Source organism: Biomphalaria glabrata, chromosome 12 (genome assembly GCF_947242115.1).
Source record: "Biomphalaria glabrata chromosome 12, xgBioGlab47.1, whole genome shotgun sequence".
Classification (NCBI taxonomy): Eukaryota; Metazoa; Mollusca; class Gastropoda; family Planorbidae; genus Biomphalaria; species Biomphalaria glabrata.
In genome coordinates, this window is record NC_074722.1 from 21,668,560 (window position 1) to 21,688,880 (window position 20,321).

Below are 20,321 nucleotides of genomic sequence, written 5' to 3' on the forward strand. Positions count from 1 at the left end.
TACTTAACGTCCGAAACTTGTCCTTATTGATGTAGTAAATAAAGAATGTATCATTATACAGCAACACAAGTCTCAATCTCGTTCAAGCCATTACGTCTTGGCTCATACACATTGTATTTATCTTCTTGACTACACAGTCACAGTTAACATACAGGGTTTTAAGCCACAAAGACATTAGCACACAGTTAATATACAGGGTTTTAAGCCACAAAGACATTAACCCACAGTTAACATACAGGGTTTTAAGCCACACAGACATTGGCACACAGTTAACATACAGGGTTTTAAGCCACACAGACATTGGCACACAGTTAACATACAGGGTTTTAAGCCACACAGACATTGGCACACAGTTAACATACAGGGTTTTAAGCCACACAGACATTGGCACACAGTTAACATACAGGGTTTTAAGCCACACAGACATTGGCACACAGTTAACATACAGGGTTTTAAGCCACACAGACTTTTGCCTCTGTAAAAAATGGAAAGCTGACAACGGTTAATAAGCAACATCTAACTTCTGATATTAGACCAAATAGTACTTAAGTCAACACCATTGCCTCCTGTTAGAAGTTTCAAAGCTACTTACCCTATATATTCAAATTACACACTAATTATTCTCAAAAATTCAAACATTGAGAAGTCAATGACAACAAAGGTCAAAAGAAGTTATCCAGACAAAAGTCACATCAATAAATTAACTAAGAAATAAGTATTAAGATACTGTCAACTGTCGAATGTATATCTTCTCAATAAATCCCATAGCTTGCAATTACTGAATGTGGTATATCTAAAACGTGTAAAGTCTGATTGACTGGTACTTTGTAACTACAAAGACGCCAAGACCTTTTTTGTTGAACATATTTTAACTCATGGCATTACATACAGCCTGGTTTGCTGAATTTGCACCGGCTGCTTCCTGCTACCTCTAACTGGATTCTTTATCCTAGAGACCTAGACTCGTAACTTGAGTTCTAGTCCGATCACAAGATTTTGAAAGAGCTCTTTCCAACTCCATGGCTGGAGGCAGTCATTTCAAGATCCGATATCTATCAGTATATTATTGGCTTCCTTCGCATCTTAAATGGTGCTAAATACTAGAAGTCTCTGCCACAGACCAAAAGCTTGCTGACAGTGTCACTCAATTTTATCACAGCATGAATTCTTATTTATTTCATCCTTAGTATTTTTCTTTTCTCCCCAAACCTGTTCCTCTTCTTGCTAGATTTACTCTACCACATTGGCGACCACGTTGTCATGTTCCTTGGCTTTATCTCCCCTTCTCTTAGTACGAATGATTACGAATGTCAAACCACATTTGCTACTCACCAGTTCGCCCATCTTGGCAAGCCTCCATTATTCTAGATTAGTGTCATGACTATTAGCATTGTTGACTTTATCACTAGCGCGAGACGATCTGAGCTCCTTTCATCTTGCGAGGCAGCCAGACTTTCCCTTCCCCTTTGTCTAGACCCTGAGCGCACGTCACGCTTGACCTCTAGCCAGTTGCTCTAAATACCTTATTGGCAAACGAATGGGAAGAACTAATCTTGACCGGATGTCACATTATCTATCTTAATCTATCACATGCTGTCCTCCCCAATCCCTATTTCCGGCCAAGCGGCATATAAGGCTCAAACTGCTCCAGCAGTCGTCACATTTTATTTAGAACGTTGTGGGACGTTCACTTACAGACTCCATTCCTTGTGCTCTCCCTTACTTCTTGTTCTATTCACTTGGACCTTGGGGTCAGATTATCTTCACTACTGGTCAGGTGGATTTAACTTGTATCATTTGTATTGATTATGTGCAGTTTGACGTAAGTAAGAAACATCATTTCATGTGTACATGTTTATATATTGCCTGATCATCATTGATTTTGCCCCACCCCGCCATGTCACTCCCACTTCGAGGTCACCGAACAGTGGCCGGGCTACTCTCAATCCAACTGCAGTATTTTAGCTGGAGCTGGCACCTCCCAAGCTGATGCACATGCTAGCAGACTAAAACGGTATACAGCACCAAGCCAGAGGGATAAGCTCCTGAGACCACGACCGAACCAAGGAACCTAAGAGCTAAGTCAATAGGGTATTTACACCTTTGTACAGTCAGCAGTCAATGTAATGAGTTAACCAGTTGTATATTACTTTACGATGTATGATTAAACTCCTCACTTTTTAAAATTCCCCCCCTTTCATTTTAATTACATTAAATTATTTTATCTTGTTGAAAAAAGGGATTCTTTTATCAATTGTATGCTACCTGTGTGTTCTGTTTCCGCACGCTGGTCTATTGTGGCGTTAGAAACCCCTAGACCTAACGTCACCAAAACTAAATTATTTTAATAATTAATTGTTTTTAATTAAACACACCTCCCAGAGCCCCATGACAATGGTAGTCACCAACGTTGACCCTTCCAACACTCAGGTAAACAGATCTCATCGACAGCATCAACGGCTGAGAAAACTCCTCTGTGAGAGCACTAAAGGCACATATATCTATAGTATATACTATAGTAGCAGTCGAGTAGTGAACAAACTTTCCTAGTTATGCATTGGAATTACTTTAAGTTGTTGTCATTTCTCCGCTTTTGTTAACTCTTTCCTCTTCTTCACGTTGTTATTCATTATATCTTATTAAAATGTTTCAAACTAAAGTAATTCTCAATTTATTTCATAAATCTGAGCTGGTATATTGTTCATTGAGCCCCTAAACCTACCAGCGCCCTCTATTTAAATATTTAATTAGTTTAAATCAATTTACACCAGATTCACAAAAATTTCAACTAAAGTACATTTTTGTCCCTTATTTACTGCTCTTCCCCCCCCCCCCCCCCCCCATTTGTCAGGCACTCCCCACACTTTAAGAAACACTGGTGTACTTATGAAAAGAACAGTAGGTGGTGAGCAATACATAACTTATATAGCCTATAATCATGATAAAAACAAAGCTTATCCATGGGAAATAACAACAAAAATCATCGCCATATAGTACAATACTGCAGAAGTAAGCTTCCCTTTTCTATGTAAACAAAATTAATTAATAACCAATAAATGATGAACTAATTATTAAATTTTTTATTGATTCATGTATTGTCATCTTATGCAAAATTTCAACTTGAAGACTTTGATGTCAGACACATAATGGCGGAAACGAGCTATGGGCCAAAACTGTCCGCAAGTTGCTGCGTCACAGGTAAGTGTTCAGGCTTTCTATAACGATTCGTCTCGATCCGAGTGGGGAAAAAAAAACGTGTACTAAACGCAATAAGGGAAATAAATCTACATATACAGCCATATCTCTCAATAAGTAGCATTTATTTCGCTTTTTCGATACCAAACAAAATTATCAATTATAAATAATTAATTTACTAATTGGTTTATTTTTTTTGTAATTAATTCACGTTTTGTTATGAACAACAAATTATTGTTTAAAGTTTCAACTTGATCCGAGAATGGGGTGTGGTGGTGGTGGTGGTGGTGGGTGAAAGTACATTGGACCAGACAGACAGTCAGAGTTGAAATAAGCTTTGTAAACAAGAAAAATATAAGAATCCTTTAAAAAAACTAATCTTAAATTAAGTGTAATATCAATTAGTTTGGATTAGGCATGTAATTCAATTTTTTAAAAGATCTAGGCTAACAATAATAAATCTACGCGATTCGAAATATTTTTAGCAATAGTTTTTGCTTAGCGCGACTTCATGCTTTTAGTGTTCTTGATGCGCTATGATCCTATCCTTTGTCTAGACCAGTTGGGAAAGAAAAGGGGGTATAAATTTAATGCTACTGTGATCGCTTTTTAAATGCATAAAACACAAACCACTGTGCCAGCCAAGTGCTTATGAACATAGAAGGTTTGATAGGTATCTATTGGTCATTCAAACGTTTCAGCGTAAGTTCTCTTCCAAAAGGTATACAAGAGACTAATTGAACTTATACCATCAACAACTGTCAAGTACAATTTCTTTTCTTTCTCTTGTTCGATACCAAATAAAATAATTTATTACCTATAGTTAATTAACTAATTTTTGTTTTCACTGATTCGTATTTTGTCAGGTACTAGAAATTATTGTACACAATTTCAACATGATCCGTTATTTGATTTGTACAAACTTTTTACCAGACAGAGTGAGTTGATAAAAGCTTAGTAAAAACGATGCAGCTTCCCTTTTACCCACAAAATGTACAAATACAATTTGCTTGTAAACTAGCTGAGCTAGCAATAGTGTACAAACGTGGAGGATAAAAATTCATCTGAGTCACGTGAGTCACGCGATTACACATTAAAGACATGAAATTACCAACCAAGTTGAATATGACCCGTTAAAAATTTAGGATTTTAAAAAGTGATATAAAAAATGCAGCATAGAAACGGCCTGTAATGATCATCTTATTATTAAAGAACAGATGGGTTTAAAGAAACCTTTGAGCGTCTTGGAGGTAAAAGGAACCTGTGTACGAAATTTGATGCGGATACGTGCGACAGTTTAATAAATTTCATCATAAATCAGTGAGTCAGTGGTATTTTACAAATGTATAATAGATTAAGTCAACAAAAAATGCAATGACAATTAAAATGTGTTCTAAATATATCACGTGTTCTTTCTGTCATAATAAATCTCTCTATCTGTGTAGTAGCACTACGAATATTCTATGCTGAAAATGTATACAAAATAATTTGTAACTGGTAGGTAGTTTACCTTTTTTATTCTTCACTTTAGTTTCAGTTAAAGCCAAGTCCTAGCTTATCTTTTAATGTACAAATGAAATCCATGAGATTTCAACAGATGTACAAGAACAACACAGATTCTAGTTGGTCTATTATGTATGATATAATACTTTTAGAATGTTTCGACAGCGCAAAAATCTATGGAGACTTATTTTACCCAACGAAAACTTGCTTGCTCTCAAACATTAATAAAATCAGACACATAAAAACACAATTGTATAAGATGTGTAACTAATATCATAAATCGCCTGGAAATCGTTATCCTGACGAAGGCCATCGCTACTTATTGTAAAATGTGTGCATTCCACGAAAGCGGCCGAAACGTTATTCAAAGCTTACTTTAAAACCTAAACAACTGTGGCAAATGGGGTACTCAACTGAGGATTGTGTTCTTTCTGTTAGGACATAGAATAAGCAGCCTAAATTAAAATTTTCTCAACAATGAAAAAGCTAAAAATTATTTTATGAATCTAAGAGCCTATAAAAATGTATATCATTATTATGCTGGGAACATTGGATTGTGTTATAAACGCTTGGAAATATCTAATAGACTAGCAGTACAAACCGACCGCTGATTTGCTACCAGGAATTATATTGTTAATTATGGCCTGAACGCCCCTTTCTTCGTTTTTTTTTTAAATCTGTAATAAACAGAACATTTGAACGATCAACCTAACCATACCCCCGTGAATTAGTGTATCTGTTACAATTTTACGGCCCGCTTTCTCTAACCTTCTCGCTCTCTCTTTCACTACATTTTCTTGTGTTTTTACCTGCGCTTCGCAATTTCTCCAACTTTTGACTTAATTTGCAAAGACTTGCTTCATAATACACTTCCGACACATACACGCACTCATATTCTGGGCCTGTCACTTTCACTTATTCGCTTCCCCCCCTTCCCTTCCGGCCAAAAACAAAAAGTTAGTCCTTCGCACACTCAGTGACTTTTCTTCGGCTTCTCAATTCAATCTCTTACTTAGACTTAGACCTAGATCCTTCCACGCCGATCGACGCATTGAGCGGCAAGCTGTCTTCACAAAGATCTGTCACTGGCAATGTCTGAAGTCCTTTTGAATGTAGCAAAATGACAATAGATCTAGATTAGATTAGATAGGAAAGTTTTTTAAAACTTCTAACAAATAACCATTTCTTGCTCTCTATCTCGCTTTCTAGATCTCTAATTAATGCAATTAGGATAGGTTTCGTTTGGATTTACACCTCATCTAAAAGGAAGTGGAAATGACGCATGGAAATTACCACAGACCTATATATATATATATTATACCTAGACTGGAAAACGGAAACAAATTCTTATCCGATAATGATCAGGTCACATATATAGATTGTTATTACGTATGTCTTTTTCAAACTGTAAGGAAAGTCGCCCGGATCTAGGAAAATCGATCTTTTCTGTCTTAGAAAAAGTAATGGTCGATTTAAGATATTGTACAACATAAATACGCAAACAGAACACACCAATCAGAATATGCAAAAACATAAAATTAAATATATATCATATTTTTTATATTCCTATAATACACTTGGAAACAGGCAGCATAATGATACATAATGTTAATATTTACATAAAGTGGGTAATTGTCAAATGTACTAGATAAACTATAACAGATTCAAATTGTATGCAATTGCTACGTAGAAACTCCATCAGTGGCATTCTGCCACACGTCTGCTCAGTTGGACCTACTTTGTCTTGTTGTTTTTCTGTCCTCCTTTGTAAGACTTTGTCATCTTGTCTGTCTTTCTTTGTAAGACTTTGTTATCTTGTCTGTCCTTCTTTGTAAGATTGTGTCATCTTGTCTGTCCTTCTTTGTAAGACTGTCTCCTTCTTTGTAAGACTGTGTCATTCTGTCTGTCCTTCTTTGTAAGACTGTGTCATTCTGTCTGTCCTTCTTTGTAAGACTGTGTTATCTTGTCTGTCCTTCTTTGTAAGACTGTGTCATTCTGTCTGTCTTTCTTTGTAAGACTTTGTCATTCTGTCTGTCCTTCTTTGTAAGACTGTGTCCTCCTTTGTAAGACTGTGTCATTCCGTCTGTCCTTCTTTGTAAGACTGTGTCATTCTGTCTGTCCTTCTTTGTAAGACTATGTCATTCTGTCTGTCCTTCTTTGTAAGACTGTGTCATCTTGTCTGTCCTCGTTTGTAAAGCTTTACAATCCTTTTTTGTCTTTCTTTGAGCATGTATTTGTCTGTAAGCCTATGTTTTAATTTGTCAGTTGTGACTACTAGTGACATTTGTATCTTCCCAGAATACCTTCCTTTAATCTTGTAAAACATTTCCTTACTGTGGCACTAAACAGCAGGTACCACAGCGGATACGCTAAAGCGTTCATATAAAAAAGAGCGCGGCACGCCAACAAGGCTGTAACTCTTTGGGCGCCAGTCAGACCCCAACCAGAGTCGGGAACACTGAAGACAATTAAAGGAAATGAGCAAATGCAGTAAGCGATAAGCATAGCTAGTGAGTTCTTGATGGCGCTTTTAAGGCTGATAGATTCACGTCTAAAAGAGTGTCGACTTTGTAATGTCTGGCTCTGTTCCTTCTGCGGGTACAACAATGACAAAAAAGTCAAATATTTAAAAAATAACAATAAATACATGCTGACTAAAATTTTTTCAGCTTTTAAAAAAAATCAAGTGGAAAAAAATCTATTTATAAATATCTTGATAGTTAATAATATAATATGGTTGATTTTTTTGTTTAGAGATAAATAAAAAAACAAACTGATTTTATTCTTTCCACCGGATTGATAGAAATGATTTTACTGGCAAATAATTAAATTCCATGTGACCACATACCGTACCTGAAATCGCAAGAGATCCTCTCCTCTACTGATATCAGTAAACTCCGGAGTCTTTGATTTGACAGAGTTATTGCTTGAGTTACTTAATGTGGAACTCAGATTTTTTTTTTCACCACGACCATTTTCATTTCTACAATGAGATATGGGCATGTGTGTCAATAATTCTGACATGTAGAAAGAAACAAAAAATAGGGAGAGCCTCTACCAAAGATTGGACATTATATTTCTATTCTTTGCATATGTATTCAATGTACGAATCAGCATAATGTTAGCTTTTTTAGCGGCCCCCATAAGGGGAAAAAGCCGCTATTAGGTTTGTGCAAAATGTCCGTCTGTCCGTCTGTCCGTCTGTCACACTCAGATCTCGAAAACTAGAAGAGATATGAAAAATATTATTTCATCATTAAATGCGGCTTGAAAAGTTTAGGTGCAACGGCTACTTTTGGTTTTCTAAAAGCAAACCGTTTAATTTATAAAATTAATTATGCAAGCGATTTTTTCATAAAAATACACCAATTCTAAAACAATTACGTAAATGTAAGGGAGGCAATGTTACAATATGCTAACAAAGATGGACAAATTTTGTGTATTTTCAGTATCACTAAGTCAAATATATTTTTAAAATGTACACGAAATGTTTACAACAAAAATAAATAATAGTTAAAGATGTTTTTTCTGGTCAACTAGCTGCTAAAATTAAAAGAAAACATTTCTGTTTGTTTATAAAGGCTAATAATGCATTTTGTATGTAAATATCACGCACATTTTTTTTAATGGACTTTCTATGCAGCGATTTTCGTGCAGTAGCGTAACGTTGCTACATAATCATGTGCTAAACCAATTCCTTAAACTTTTTTAAAAAATCAGATTTTATTTATTTTTTGTTTAGTGCCCCCATCCAAATCAAAGAAGATTATTTTTGTGCGTTTTGTCTGTTGGTCGGTCTGTCCGTCACGATTAGATTAAAAAAACTAGAACTCTAAAAGCTATTGAAAATCTGTTTACACTTTAATGTTCCTCCCGTAACATCTCAATAGTTTTAAGTATCTAAAAATTGATTGTTCCGGATTTTTGTGTGCAAAACTAATCAACCCCAACAAATGTTTGTTTGCTCTTCTAATTTATATTACATTCAATTTCCATGCTTAAACGTTGCAAAAACACATTATCAATAATATGTTGTTCCGTTTTTTATGTAAATAGCATATTAATGCTAAATCAAAATCTCTATACTGACTTATATTTCATTAAGTGTAAAAATGTTCCGGATATTGTTTTATAAAGCATGAATTATGCCTAATGATTGTTTGAAATCGCATAATTTACTAATATTACACTTATATTATTTGACAATGCGTCACTATAATTTGGTTATCAATATCGAATTGTTCCGTATTTTCATCTTTAAACAAATTTTAAAAATATCGACAATAGGTTGTTCAGGGCTTAAAAAAAAAGTAATTTACTAGAATTGATTACTGAAAATTACTTTTTAGACATTTATTTTTCTTGCTAAAACATAACATAGAAGTTTTGTAATCGATAAAAAAAGTTCCGGATTTTGTTTCTTACAAATCGTCGCCAGAAATTTCCGAATTTATTTAAAAATCTACTAACGCCAAATAATTGTTTGAACTCCCTCTTCTAATTAATTAACAAATAATCTTCTCATTTACGAAATAATGTTTTTACGAATTTTTATGAAAAATATTTTAACTCACTACTCTCTTACAGTACATTTAACTTTCTACCTAAAACATTATAAAATTATAAAATCTAATTATCGTTAATACTATGTTCCGATTTTTAAGGAAAACAGAATCCAAACACCAAAGTAAGGTATGAAAATCTCTCCACATGGCTGTAGTGCATCTAATTTTTATACGAGACCATCCAAAAAGTTAATTAACGGTATTACATTTAACTGAAATTCTCTTTTTCTTTTACTATTTATACAAACATCCGGAACAATCTATTATATAAACTTTTCAATTGTGTTCATACCTAAAAATTATTGCGATGTTTTGAAACGTAAAATAAAGGTTAATCAATTTTTAATAACTTTTAGTTGTTGTTTTTTTTTTATAACAAGATGACGGACAGACCGACTGACAGACAAAACGCAAAAACAATGCGGCTTTGATCCTTTTTAAATAAATTCTATTAGAACTCAGTTCACCAATGTCTATGAACCCTCATTAAATATCTCGTGTAAGTAAAGACTTTTTTTATGGTACCGGTACTAGCCTATTGTGAGGTAATGGAATTTTTTTTCTTTGACGTCATATGAATGGACTCTTTAAATGTGATGTTAAAAGAACGCACTCGGTGCACCAATGTCTATGAACACTCGATAAATGGCTCGTAATGATAAAGGCGATTTTTAGTCTAGCTAGGCCGTGTGACGTAGTGTTTTTTTTTCTTTTGACGTCATATGGAATGAATTCTTTAAAAGAAATGCTAAAAGAACGCACTCGGTGCACCAATGTCTATGAACACTCGATAAATGGCTCGTAATGATAAAGGCGATTTTTAGTCTAGCTAGGCCGTGTGACGTAGTGTTTTTTTTTTCTTTTGACATCATATGGAATGAATTCTTTAAAAGATATGCTAAAAGAACGCACTCGGTGCACCAATGTCTATGAACACTCGATAAATGTCTCGTAATGATGAAGGCGATTTTTAGTCTAGCTAGGCGTGTGACGTAGTGTTTTTTTTCCTTTGACGTCATATGGAATGAATTCTTTAAATGAAATGCTTAAAGAACGCACTCGGTGCACCAAAGTCTATGAACACTCGATAAATGGCTCGTAATGATGAAGGCGATTTTTAGTCTAGCTAGGCCGTGTGACGAAGTGTTTTTTTTCCCTCCGACGTTATATGGAATTAATTCTTCAAATGAAATGAAAAAAGAACTCGGTATAGTAATGTTTATTAAGCCTCGTTATGTGACTCGCGTTTAAAAAAGGAATGATATATTGATTTAGATCTAATCTAGATTTTTTAAACTAGATCTAGATTTTTATTACAGTATATCTAGATCTGGATTTATATTCTAATTAAAATTATTCTAGATTCTAGATCTAGAATTTCTAGATCTAGTTTAGACTAAAATAGACTAGATTAAGATGTAGAATTTCAATTTCTAAACTTAAAGTGTAAAAAAAGTGTAGATTTTCATTTCCAAACGTTTTGATCAATATTGTAATGTTTTAATATACTAAAACTAATCTACTATTTTTTATTTAATTTAAATTTCAATTTACGGCAAATGAATCTTTGAAACATTATTACTTTTGACCATCAAAATTAAATCACCTCTTGAATATTATTTGCGAATATGCAGATCCGACAGGGATCCGACTTCGACGGGGGCTGCCTCTGAGTTTGTGTAACACAAACTCTCTTTGTAATCTTGTTTTTATATGTGACATTGTTGAAAGCTTGTTTTAAGGCCACAACGACATTAGATTGACATAGAATTTTCATTTTAATTCATAAAATCTTATGAGTTTAAGTATAGATTTTTTTTCAGTGCTTTAAAGTTGACAGTTATGGCTGCCTGGTTGTGGGGTTTGCGCGCTGGACTGTCGTTCAGATTTATCGATGGTCGAGGGTTCAAACCCTGCCCGCTCCCATCCCCCGTCGTCCTGCGGGAGGTTTGGACTAGGAAGTAATTATCTTCAACTCTGAAGGAACATCCGAAACATGTCAAACATTTTACAAACAGCTAGGGGGTAAGCTACCCCAAAGTGTTTTCTTGCATTCTTTACTGCAGAAACGCATTCTCCTGACATCTACAGCTCATTATTCATCCTATTAAAAGGCAGATCAAATTTAGTAAAATAACGTAACTTGGGGCCAATCATGAAGTGTGACTGACAATCGAGGCACAAGTGGGGTAAGTATATCTTTATCAGGCGTATTTATCGTACTATTGTCTTCATGTTACGCAAGACCTCTTGTAGAAGGCTTGTTTTGGTCAGCATAAGACATCAACAAGAACGATGGTCAAAGGCTCAAAAATATCTAATTTTCACAAACTTTTGAATAATGTTTTACTTGAAAAATATTCTAATAAGAATTTATAGACCCTTAGTACATTGCAAATACAACCAATTTGTTCCTTCAAAATATAAAATACAGATTTAGATTAAGGCTTTGAGGATCGCTGTCAAAAAATATTATTTTAAAAAAGCTGATTTCTAAGTGATACATTTTGTTCAATACGCCTATATGTGACTTCGTTTTGTTACAGAACTATAATTCAAAGCTCTAAAAAAAAATTCGGAAGTGGGAGGAGAAATTTAGTGAACAAATTAGATTCTACTATTTTATTTATTTATTTATTTTTTTTACATTTTTAGGATTCAATCATAAATTGTGAGTTATAGTACCAAATTTATTTATACAGTAGAAAAATATCCGATTGAGTAAAGGTTGGGAAAAGGCGACTAGGAAAAAAATATTTGGGTTCAGAACTCATCCAATTGTTACTATTATACTGAAAAATTTCTTATGAATTCTAAATTTTCCAAAACAAAGTCTTTCTTAACATAATTATTATAAATTCATGTGCAATTACATAAACTCTGTCGCCATATTAGACTATCCTGTTATAAAACGTCATGTATTCGTCTGAAAAGGGGAGAGGGCGGTAGAGTGAAAACGATTAATCCTTGCTCCTTTTTATAATGTCTGCTAATGATTGGATTGGGGCAACTCAATATAAGAATTTAATTTATAGCATATATAAATTATGTTAGTGACAGAGATTGTTTTTTAATTTAGTAATTTCTTAACTAAAATACAAAAGAAAAAATATTGTTTTCTTCAATGGGTGGAGGGCGATTTCGCTTATAGCCCCACCCACCTGGTACAACCCTTTTTCATTTTATATTTACTAATGACAAAATTTGAGATTAGAATGTGGTACGACATAATATACAAATGGGTTCAAATATTAATAATTAGCTTATATTATATAGATACTCAACTAATTCTGTTCACAAACTATGAACTACAAACTACTTTTTTTTCCCCTCTTGATTAAGGCCATCTTCAATTCTCTTGTTCACAGCGAGAGTTGTCCCAGCACGCACTGTCTGTTTCCATGTACTTAAGGGAGGCAACTCACCGATATACAGATGTTTATTCTTAGGAGGACATCACAAATACGTAGAACAACGTCTGCCTAGAGCACAGCCTCTTTAAAAGTCCTAGACTTGGGCGGAACTCCCTTATTTTCTATAATGTCAACATTCATCTCTAGGCTAATTCTTAGCAGTACACCTTTTATAAGAGTTACAAATCAGAGTTTAGATAATAATAGAACAGTTATATGTTTGGCGGTACTAACCTTGAAGATGTCGTTCTCTGGGTCCTGGTCTCACTCCCACTGACCAGGTCATCTATGATCACTGTGCTGTCCTGCTTATTGTACATAACAATGAAAGCGTCTTTGTGCTCTTTACTCAACACTTCTCCGATGAAACTTGGTGTACTGAACAAAGAGATTGATGTTGATATTTATTGATATAATAAGAGTGTTCTTCGATTACATTTCATATGAGCAAAATGAAATAGCGCAAAATGTGATTGCTACGCAGATGAGATGAGGCAAGATGTTTTCTAAATGTATTATAATATATTAGTCGACCTGCGGCGTAGCATGCGCCACTATTTTGCTGGGCCCGGCTTAGGCCACTGCAACCTATTCGAACGCAGTGGGCCCTGCACTTTCATAGACCACACGCTAATCCTAGGTTTAAATTATTAAATTAAACCATTTTATAGCGACCTCCTGGTTTACCCCAAAATTTACGAAAAAGTTCTGGAAATCTCCGGAAATCATTAAAATGTTGTTAAAACTCATAAAAATCTCCTGTAATATAGACAAAATTATCATTTTGGGGTAACTCTAGTCTGACTTGCAGAAAAAAAAGAGTGATCTTTCCATGGTTTCTTGGTCACAATGGTTAAGTCCGGCCCTGCTATTTAATGACGGGTGAATAATACTTGTTCTCCCGCCCCCTCTTTTTTTTTTTCGCCGCAAAGGTTAGGTTGGATAACTCAAGTCCGACTTGCAGAAATAAAAGAGTGATCTTTCCATGACTTTTAGACATAGGTGGTGTCCAGACTGTTGAGCCATGAAGAGAATTATATTGTTATAAACCTGGTGGTGGCACAGAGAGGGGTAGTGGTGTGTGTGTAAGTCAGCCGACGCAAATCGCCCCAGGCCAGCGCTAGACAAGCGGTCAACCGTGACGAGTTACGACGGTCAGCGCTAGACAAGCGGTCAACCGTGACGAGTTACGACGGTCAGCCGAGACGAGTGTCAACACGGCGGTTCGGGAAGGATCGACGGCGGTTCGGGAAGGATCGACGTCGTGAACAGAGCTCAGGAGCGTCACGAGAGTTGTAGTCATCTGACCACCTGAAAACATCGAGCGGCGTTCTGTCCGGTTCGAGAAGGCCAGTAGGTGTCGCAGTCAAGACGGTCGAGAAAAGGGGCTCAATACAGCAAGGTTCAGAAAGGAGGTTCACGACAGGAGTCCAGAACACGGTCGACTACAGCACAGTTCAGCGGTGTGGTTCTGTACGGAGCATTACGACAGTTCAGTGCGAGTACTATCAAGTACAGTTGAGACGAACGACGTCTTGATCTTGGTCTGCGATCGAGTCCGACACAACGAGCCTAGTGTGTGAAGTCAGTCCTGAACTGTTGAACCCAGTGCAAGCCCGGAACGAGATGGAGAGGCCAGTGCAAGAGTTGATACGGCGGAACGGTGTTATCGGAGAGATATTTGTACAGTGTACGTGTTGCCCATTTTACAGTATTGGCTGTTATTTATTCAACTATTAAAGTGTTACGTTACTTTGGAGCCCCGAGTTGTCAAGTTCTTTAAGTTGGTGGTGTAAGGTGCAGTTTGTTGAATCCCAATACTTCCGGTTATGCTACTAGATCCGAATGCTTGCTTCCTCCCTGTTATATATTTATCTGAATTTGGTTAGCCTTCCTGGCTCAATACAACGACTTCCAGAACTCCCGTCCCTGCTGTTCCTATTGAACCCACGCCGTGGCTGAAGGTAGGAACCTTGACATCAGCGAACACTGAGTAGTAAGTTCTACATCTGAAGTCAATTCTCTGTCCCGGCAGCTTGCCCAAATTATCGTGGCCAAACCCCGCTGTGTCACTCCCACTTCAAGGACACTTAACAGCGGCCGGGCTATTCCTAATTCAACTGCAGTATTTCGGCTGGAGCTGGCACCTCCCAAGCTAATGCTCAGGAACATAAGAGCTAAGTCATAAAAACAATAGGACATTTGCACATTTGTATAGTCCCGGTCAGTATGATGATTTATTGATATCTTTAATGTTCACGCATAAACAGATTACTTTAGTATTTATCTTTATCCTCCCCACCATTGTCATCCCTTCCATTTTTACCTTTTATTACATTAAACATTTTAATATTTTTATACTAATAATTCTTTTCTTTATTGTATGCTATCTATGTGTTTCGTTTCGCGACCTGTAACACACACTGTCTATGGTGGCGTTAGAAACCTCTAGAACTAACGTCACCAAAACTAAATTATTTAAATAATTAATTGCTTTTAATTACACACACTTCCTAGAGTTGCATAACAATGGGGGCTTCGCATAACAATGGGGGCTTTCCTGGTTATTATTTGGTCGAGAACTTCGGTTGCCAGTAGACCTCTTTTGGGGCTGGCAGGAGACAAACAAATCAAATAATTAAAGTTTTACTACCTTCACTATTTTAACTGTGAATAGACCTTGATTTTATTGATATGACTGTATAGAATTTGACCCTTGTTGTTTAGAGAGAGAGTAGTCCTTAAGGGACTGCAGGCACGACATGGCCTAAATTGTGCCGATGTTCCAAAAATAAAAAAACAAAACAAAAAACAAACAAACAAACTACAGCTAGCGAATTCGTAACAGAACTTAGAAGGAGACTTGGGAGGTACATGCAGTTGCATGAAGTAGGATAAAAGACAAGTATATATAATTCGTCCATCGTGATTCGATGATGACTACTTTGTCTTCCAGGGGGTGCACTGATGTTCTGTCACGTGTCTCTGTCTCCCAGATGGCTAGGTCCATGCTAAACGCCTTCGGAGAAGCTTTGAGGGTGTCCCTGAAGCGTTTTCTTCGACCGCCTTGCAAGCGCTTTCCTTCTCTTAGTTGGCCACACAAGAGTCGTTTAGGGATGCGGCGGTCTTCCATTCTGCAGACGTTTCCTGCCCATCGCAGCTGGGACTGAATCGGGATTGTGTCTATGCTTTGCAGACCTGCTCTTTGAAGGACTTCAGTATCTGGTATTTTGTCTTGCCATTTGTCATTCAGTATTTTTCTTGTACATGTCGTGTGGTAGTGGTTCAATTTCTTTGCATGTTTTCTGTACACTGCCCACGTTTCCGAGGCATAGAGCAATGCAGGGAGGATGACAGCTCGATAGATCCCTAGCTTTGTATTTGCGGTGATACCTCTTCTGTTCCAGATGTTTTTAACAGTCTGCCATAGGATGCACTGACCTTGGCGATACGTAGGTCAATTTCATTATCGATCTTTCCGATTCTGGAGAGTGTGCTGCCAAGATATGTGAAACAGTCCACTGCGTTTATATAATGCCTACTTATCTTGATGCTTGGATCCGAGTAGGCTTTCCCTGGAACAGGCTAATATAATATTTGTGTTAATGTCATAGACACAACATGCTCTTTAGAAGTCACTGACAATGCTCTGCAGATCATTTTCAGAACAGACATTTAAGGCACAGTCGTCAGCAAATAGCAAGTCCCTGATTACTGCTGATTTTATTTTTGATTTTGCTTTGAGCCGCCTCGGGTTGAATAGGCCACCATCAAATCTGTATGTTATATTTATCCCGTTGTTTTCTCTATTTGTGAATGCATGTGTCAGCATAGCGGAGAACATGATACTGAACAGTGTAGGTGCTAGGACACAGCCTTGTTTTACCCCGTTTGATACTTCGAAGGGATCTGATGGTTCTCCACTTTCCTGGACACGAGCCATCATGCCATCATGAAATAGTCTCACCATGGTTATGAATTTTCGATAAAATCTTCCAGAGTCCTTCTCTGCTAACAGTGTCGAATGCCTTTGTTAAGTCGACATATATTGAGAACAGGTCAGCATTTTGTTCTTGGCATTTTTCCTGGAACTGCCTTGCCGCAAAGATCACGTCGATGGTTCCACGCTCTTTTCATAAGCCGCACTAGCTTTCTGGTAGTAGAATTTGCTCTAGGTGTTGCATGAGCCGATTTAGTAGGATGCGTGCGAAGATTTTCCCAGCAATAGAGAGAAGAGATATTCCTCTGTGGTTGTCGCAGATTCGGCGGTTTCCTTTTCGCTTGTATAGATGGACAATTGTGGCATCTTAAAGGCTTGTGGTATTGACTCTTGTTCCCACATAATAAAGAACAGCTCATGAAGTCTTTCAATCAGGGCTAGTCCACCTTTTTGTAGACCTCTGCGGAAATTGAATCAGCTCCTAGGGCTTTTCAACTTGAGAGCTGTTGAATGGCAAGATCGGTTTCCTTTAGCGTAGGGGGGGGGGGTCATCCGTTTTTTTATTTATTGGTACTTGCTGTAGCCTGTCTATGGCGGCTTCATTTATAATGGAAGGTGTATTGAGAACCTTTTCAAAGTGCTAAGCTCAGCGTTTTAGGATTTCTTCCTTATCTGTCAATAGGATAGTTCCTCTTACCATAGGTGGAATGTGCGCACACTACTTGCCAACGACACATCTAAAAGACCACAAGATCGAACTGCACTAGTATCCAGGGAGCTCCACCGATACAACATAGACATAGCAGCACTGAGTGAGACTAGGCTTGCAGATGAAGGTGAACTCTGCGAAAGAGGAGCTAAATATACTTTCTTCTGGAGCGGTAGAAGCACTGAAGTACGACGTGAATCTGGAGTCGGATTTGACATAAAAACAGTCGGGCCTCCTAAAGGAATTAGTGACAGGTTCATGACCCAAAAGCTGCCTTTACAAAACGGAGAGAAACACATTTTCAGTGTTAGCTGTTACGCCCCTACCATGACCAACCCAGATGATGTCATAGCAAGGTTCTACGAAGAACTTAACTCCACCATACTTGATATTTCAAAAACAGAAAAACTACTCATTCTCGGTGACTTCAACGCAAGAGTCGGCTCTGACCATTACATCTGGAAAGGAGTCTAAGGCTAATTCGGGATAGGTCAATGCAACAGCAACGGATTATTACTACTCCAGACCTGTTCTGAACACAAGCTGCTCATATATTCAGTCTTCCAATGAGAAAGCGAACTTCCTGGATGCATCCCCGCTCAAGACACTGGCACCTCATAGATTACGTCACCACCAGACAATCTGCCAGTCAGGACACACATGTCACCAAATCTTGCTGTGGTGCAGAATGTGGAACAGACCACCGCCTCATCGTCACAAAACTAAAAATTGTATTCAATCAAACAGACGTCCGCAAAAATCTAAACCTCTGAAAAGGCTAAACACGGCCAGACCAACAGATGACAAAATTGAAAAGTAGTGACCTCATGAAGACCAGATATGATAGAGGGGCCAATTCTGCTGGGTTTGTAGAGTATGTACAACCCAAAGAGAAAGAAGGGAAGATCGCCTAAATAACAAAAGGATTGGGAAGGTCCTTATCGGATCCTGAAACGGATCAACGACGTGGTATACCGTATACCGCTACCATCTCTTGAAGAGCTTTTCCTGAGGGATGCCTTTCCTAAACACTCTCGATTCTTAAAGACAACCTGCAGCCATTAAACTACTGTTACATAAGATCTGAACGAAGTGGTCGTCTCCTTTCCATTAGGACTATAACAGAAAGATTTAAGAGCTCCTTTATCCCACTTTCAGTCAGAGTGTTCAAGATCAGCTGTCGTCATCGAGAAGTACATAGAAGTCAGATTCATAAAGCGCTGGTTGTGAATGTGTATGTGTTTCGTGTGTGAATGTTGTTCGAATTTTTCATCTATACTGTTATTGTACAGTAGTTACGCTGATGTTGTCAATTGTAGTCAAACTGAATTTCCAATTGATTGGATCAATAAAATTATCTCATCTTATCTAGAAAGGTCCTCAAATGCAAAGTGGTACACGTCAACCGGTTGTACCGGTAGTGTGGAGAGGAGAGAGGAACAAAGTCAGTTCGGGACGAACAGACGTAAGAAGGGTGCAATGTCATAACACTATTCTATAGTGGGTCCATGGCTACGCACCAGCGCACTATAAAGAGACTAGATGAATGGATGGTGAAAGGAAGAGGACGTGTGTAAGGATTTTGTCACAGCCCAAAAGTTTGCTGACAGAGTCACTCAATTTTATCACAGAATTAATTAGTATTTATTTATTTTATCTCAATCATTTCTTACTCTTAGGCCCGATTTCACAACCAAACCCCACCTTTTTCTCTTATCGCTAGACTGAGTCCACCACATTGGCGACGACGTGGCCAAGACTTTTCACTTATCTCCCCTTGACCCGGGGAAGGATAAACAGTCATATCACTGGCATTGGTCATTAGCGCCAGGTATCTGACGTTCACGGTTGACACCAACTAGGCAAATCTACCCATCCCGCACTTCCGGACATAATTCCTTCTTTCCTTCACCCCTACCCACGTCTCTCTTTGATCTCTGTGTCAACATGCCTCTTGATATTCTCGAGATAAATTCATCCTCGTGAGAGATTATCTTTAGTCTCTCGACCCTCCCTTTTCCGCCCCTCTCTTCCGGACCTTTATAAGCTAAACCAAGTCTGAATAGACACACTTTGTCATTTCCTCCATCTCGCTGACAGTCGAGTCTGGACTAATCATTTATTCTCACTTCTAGATGAATACCTGGTGGTAAGCCGAACTTAATCACAGTTCCATCTTAATTAGTTTGTGTGTATTTGGTGCTGGATAATATTATTTGGATTTAACTTATTTCATTTATGTTTAATTGCGTATTTCACACTGCCGTAAGTAAGAAACATAACTATTTCATATGTACATATTATATATTGATTGCATTAACCTGTGTCCAAAATATTATTGCTACGTTGCCCAATTGATCCTTGACGAAACCTTGTATATATTTTGTACATCTTATTTTATTTCCTTTATCTCGGCTGATCGCCTTGATAATCTTGCTAACGCATTGGCACTGCGCTTAGGAAAGAGTTATGAATTATCTCCAGCTTTATTATTTTTACTTAGACGATGGCCCCTTGGTCGAGCTCTCTCTGCATTTATGTTCACTCCATTGTTCATGGCCGACGGCCACATGTAAACAATGGCGTCACGGTCGCTGACCATTATCCACCCCCCCCCCTCTTTCCACTTATGTTAAATTGAGATTATTCTCTCTCTTACTTTGTACGTTTTATATTGCTACTATTTTACCAATTCCATTTGCAATCATCGCTCCATTGTACTCTGACTAATGCACCTCAGTCGAGGGCATCGATAAGATGCATGAGAGACATGTCCTAACTTGTCTTTGTTTATCCGCAGCCTCACTCAGGTGTCTGCCTAATTAGCATTACTGCCTACTTGCTAACCTACTTGGCGCTATCTGCCTAATTGGCAGTGCGTGCCTTCGGGATACCACACGCCTATTAGACACTAGGTTCCTGAGACCACGTGTCTATGCGAGACTTCATAACCTCACCTGCTCATCGCAACTTATTGAACCTATCCTATTAACAAG

The 20,321-nt window shown here is 37.5% G+C and overlaps 1 protein-coding gene across 5 annotated transcripts in view; it reads right to left on the minus strand.

The window, feature by feature from the left end:
* Positions 1–6,073: 6,073 nt before the first annotated feature.
* LOC106050198 (uncharacterized) overlaps positions 6,074–20,321 on the minus strand; it is a 52,211-nt gene continuing 37,963 nt past the window's right edge. For 3 of the 5 annotated variants that reach the window (XM_056007044.1, XM_056007043.1, XM_056007045.1), the window contains 3 exons: positions 12,911–13,054; positions 7,552–7,681; positions 6,074–7,290 (listed from right to left, as the gene is read on the minus strand). In XM_056007044.1, coding sequence (XP_055863019.1) covers positions 6,973–7,290; positions 7,552–7,681; positions 12,911–13,054 — 592 coding nt within the window. In that variant the 3' untranslated portion in view covers positions 6,074–6,972. The remainder of the gene's footprint in view (positions 7,291–7,551; positions 7,682–12,910; positions 13,055–20,321) is intronic. The other 2 variants (XM_056007046.1, XM_056007047.1) reach the window with 1 other exon arrangement.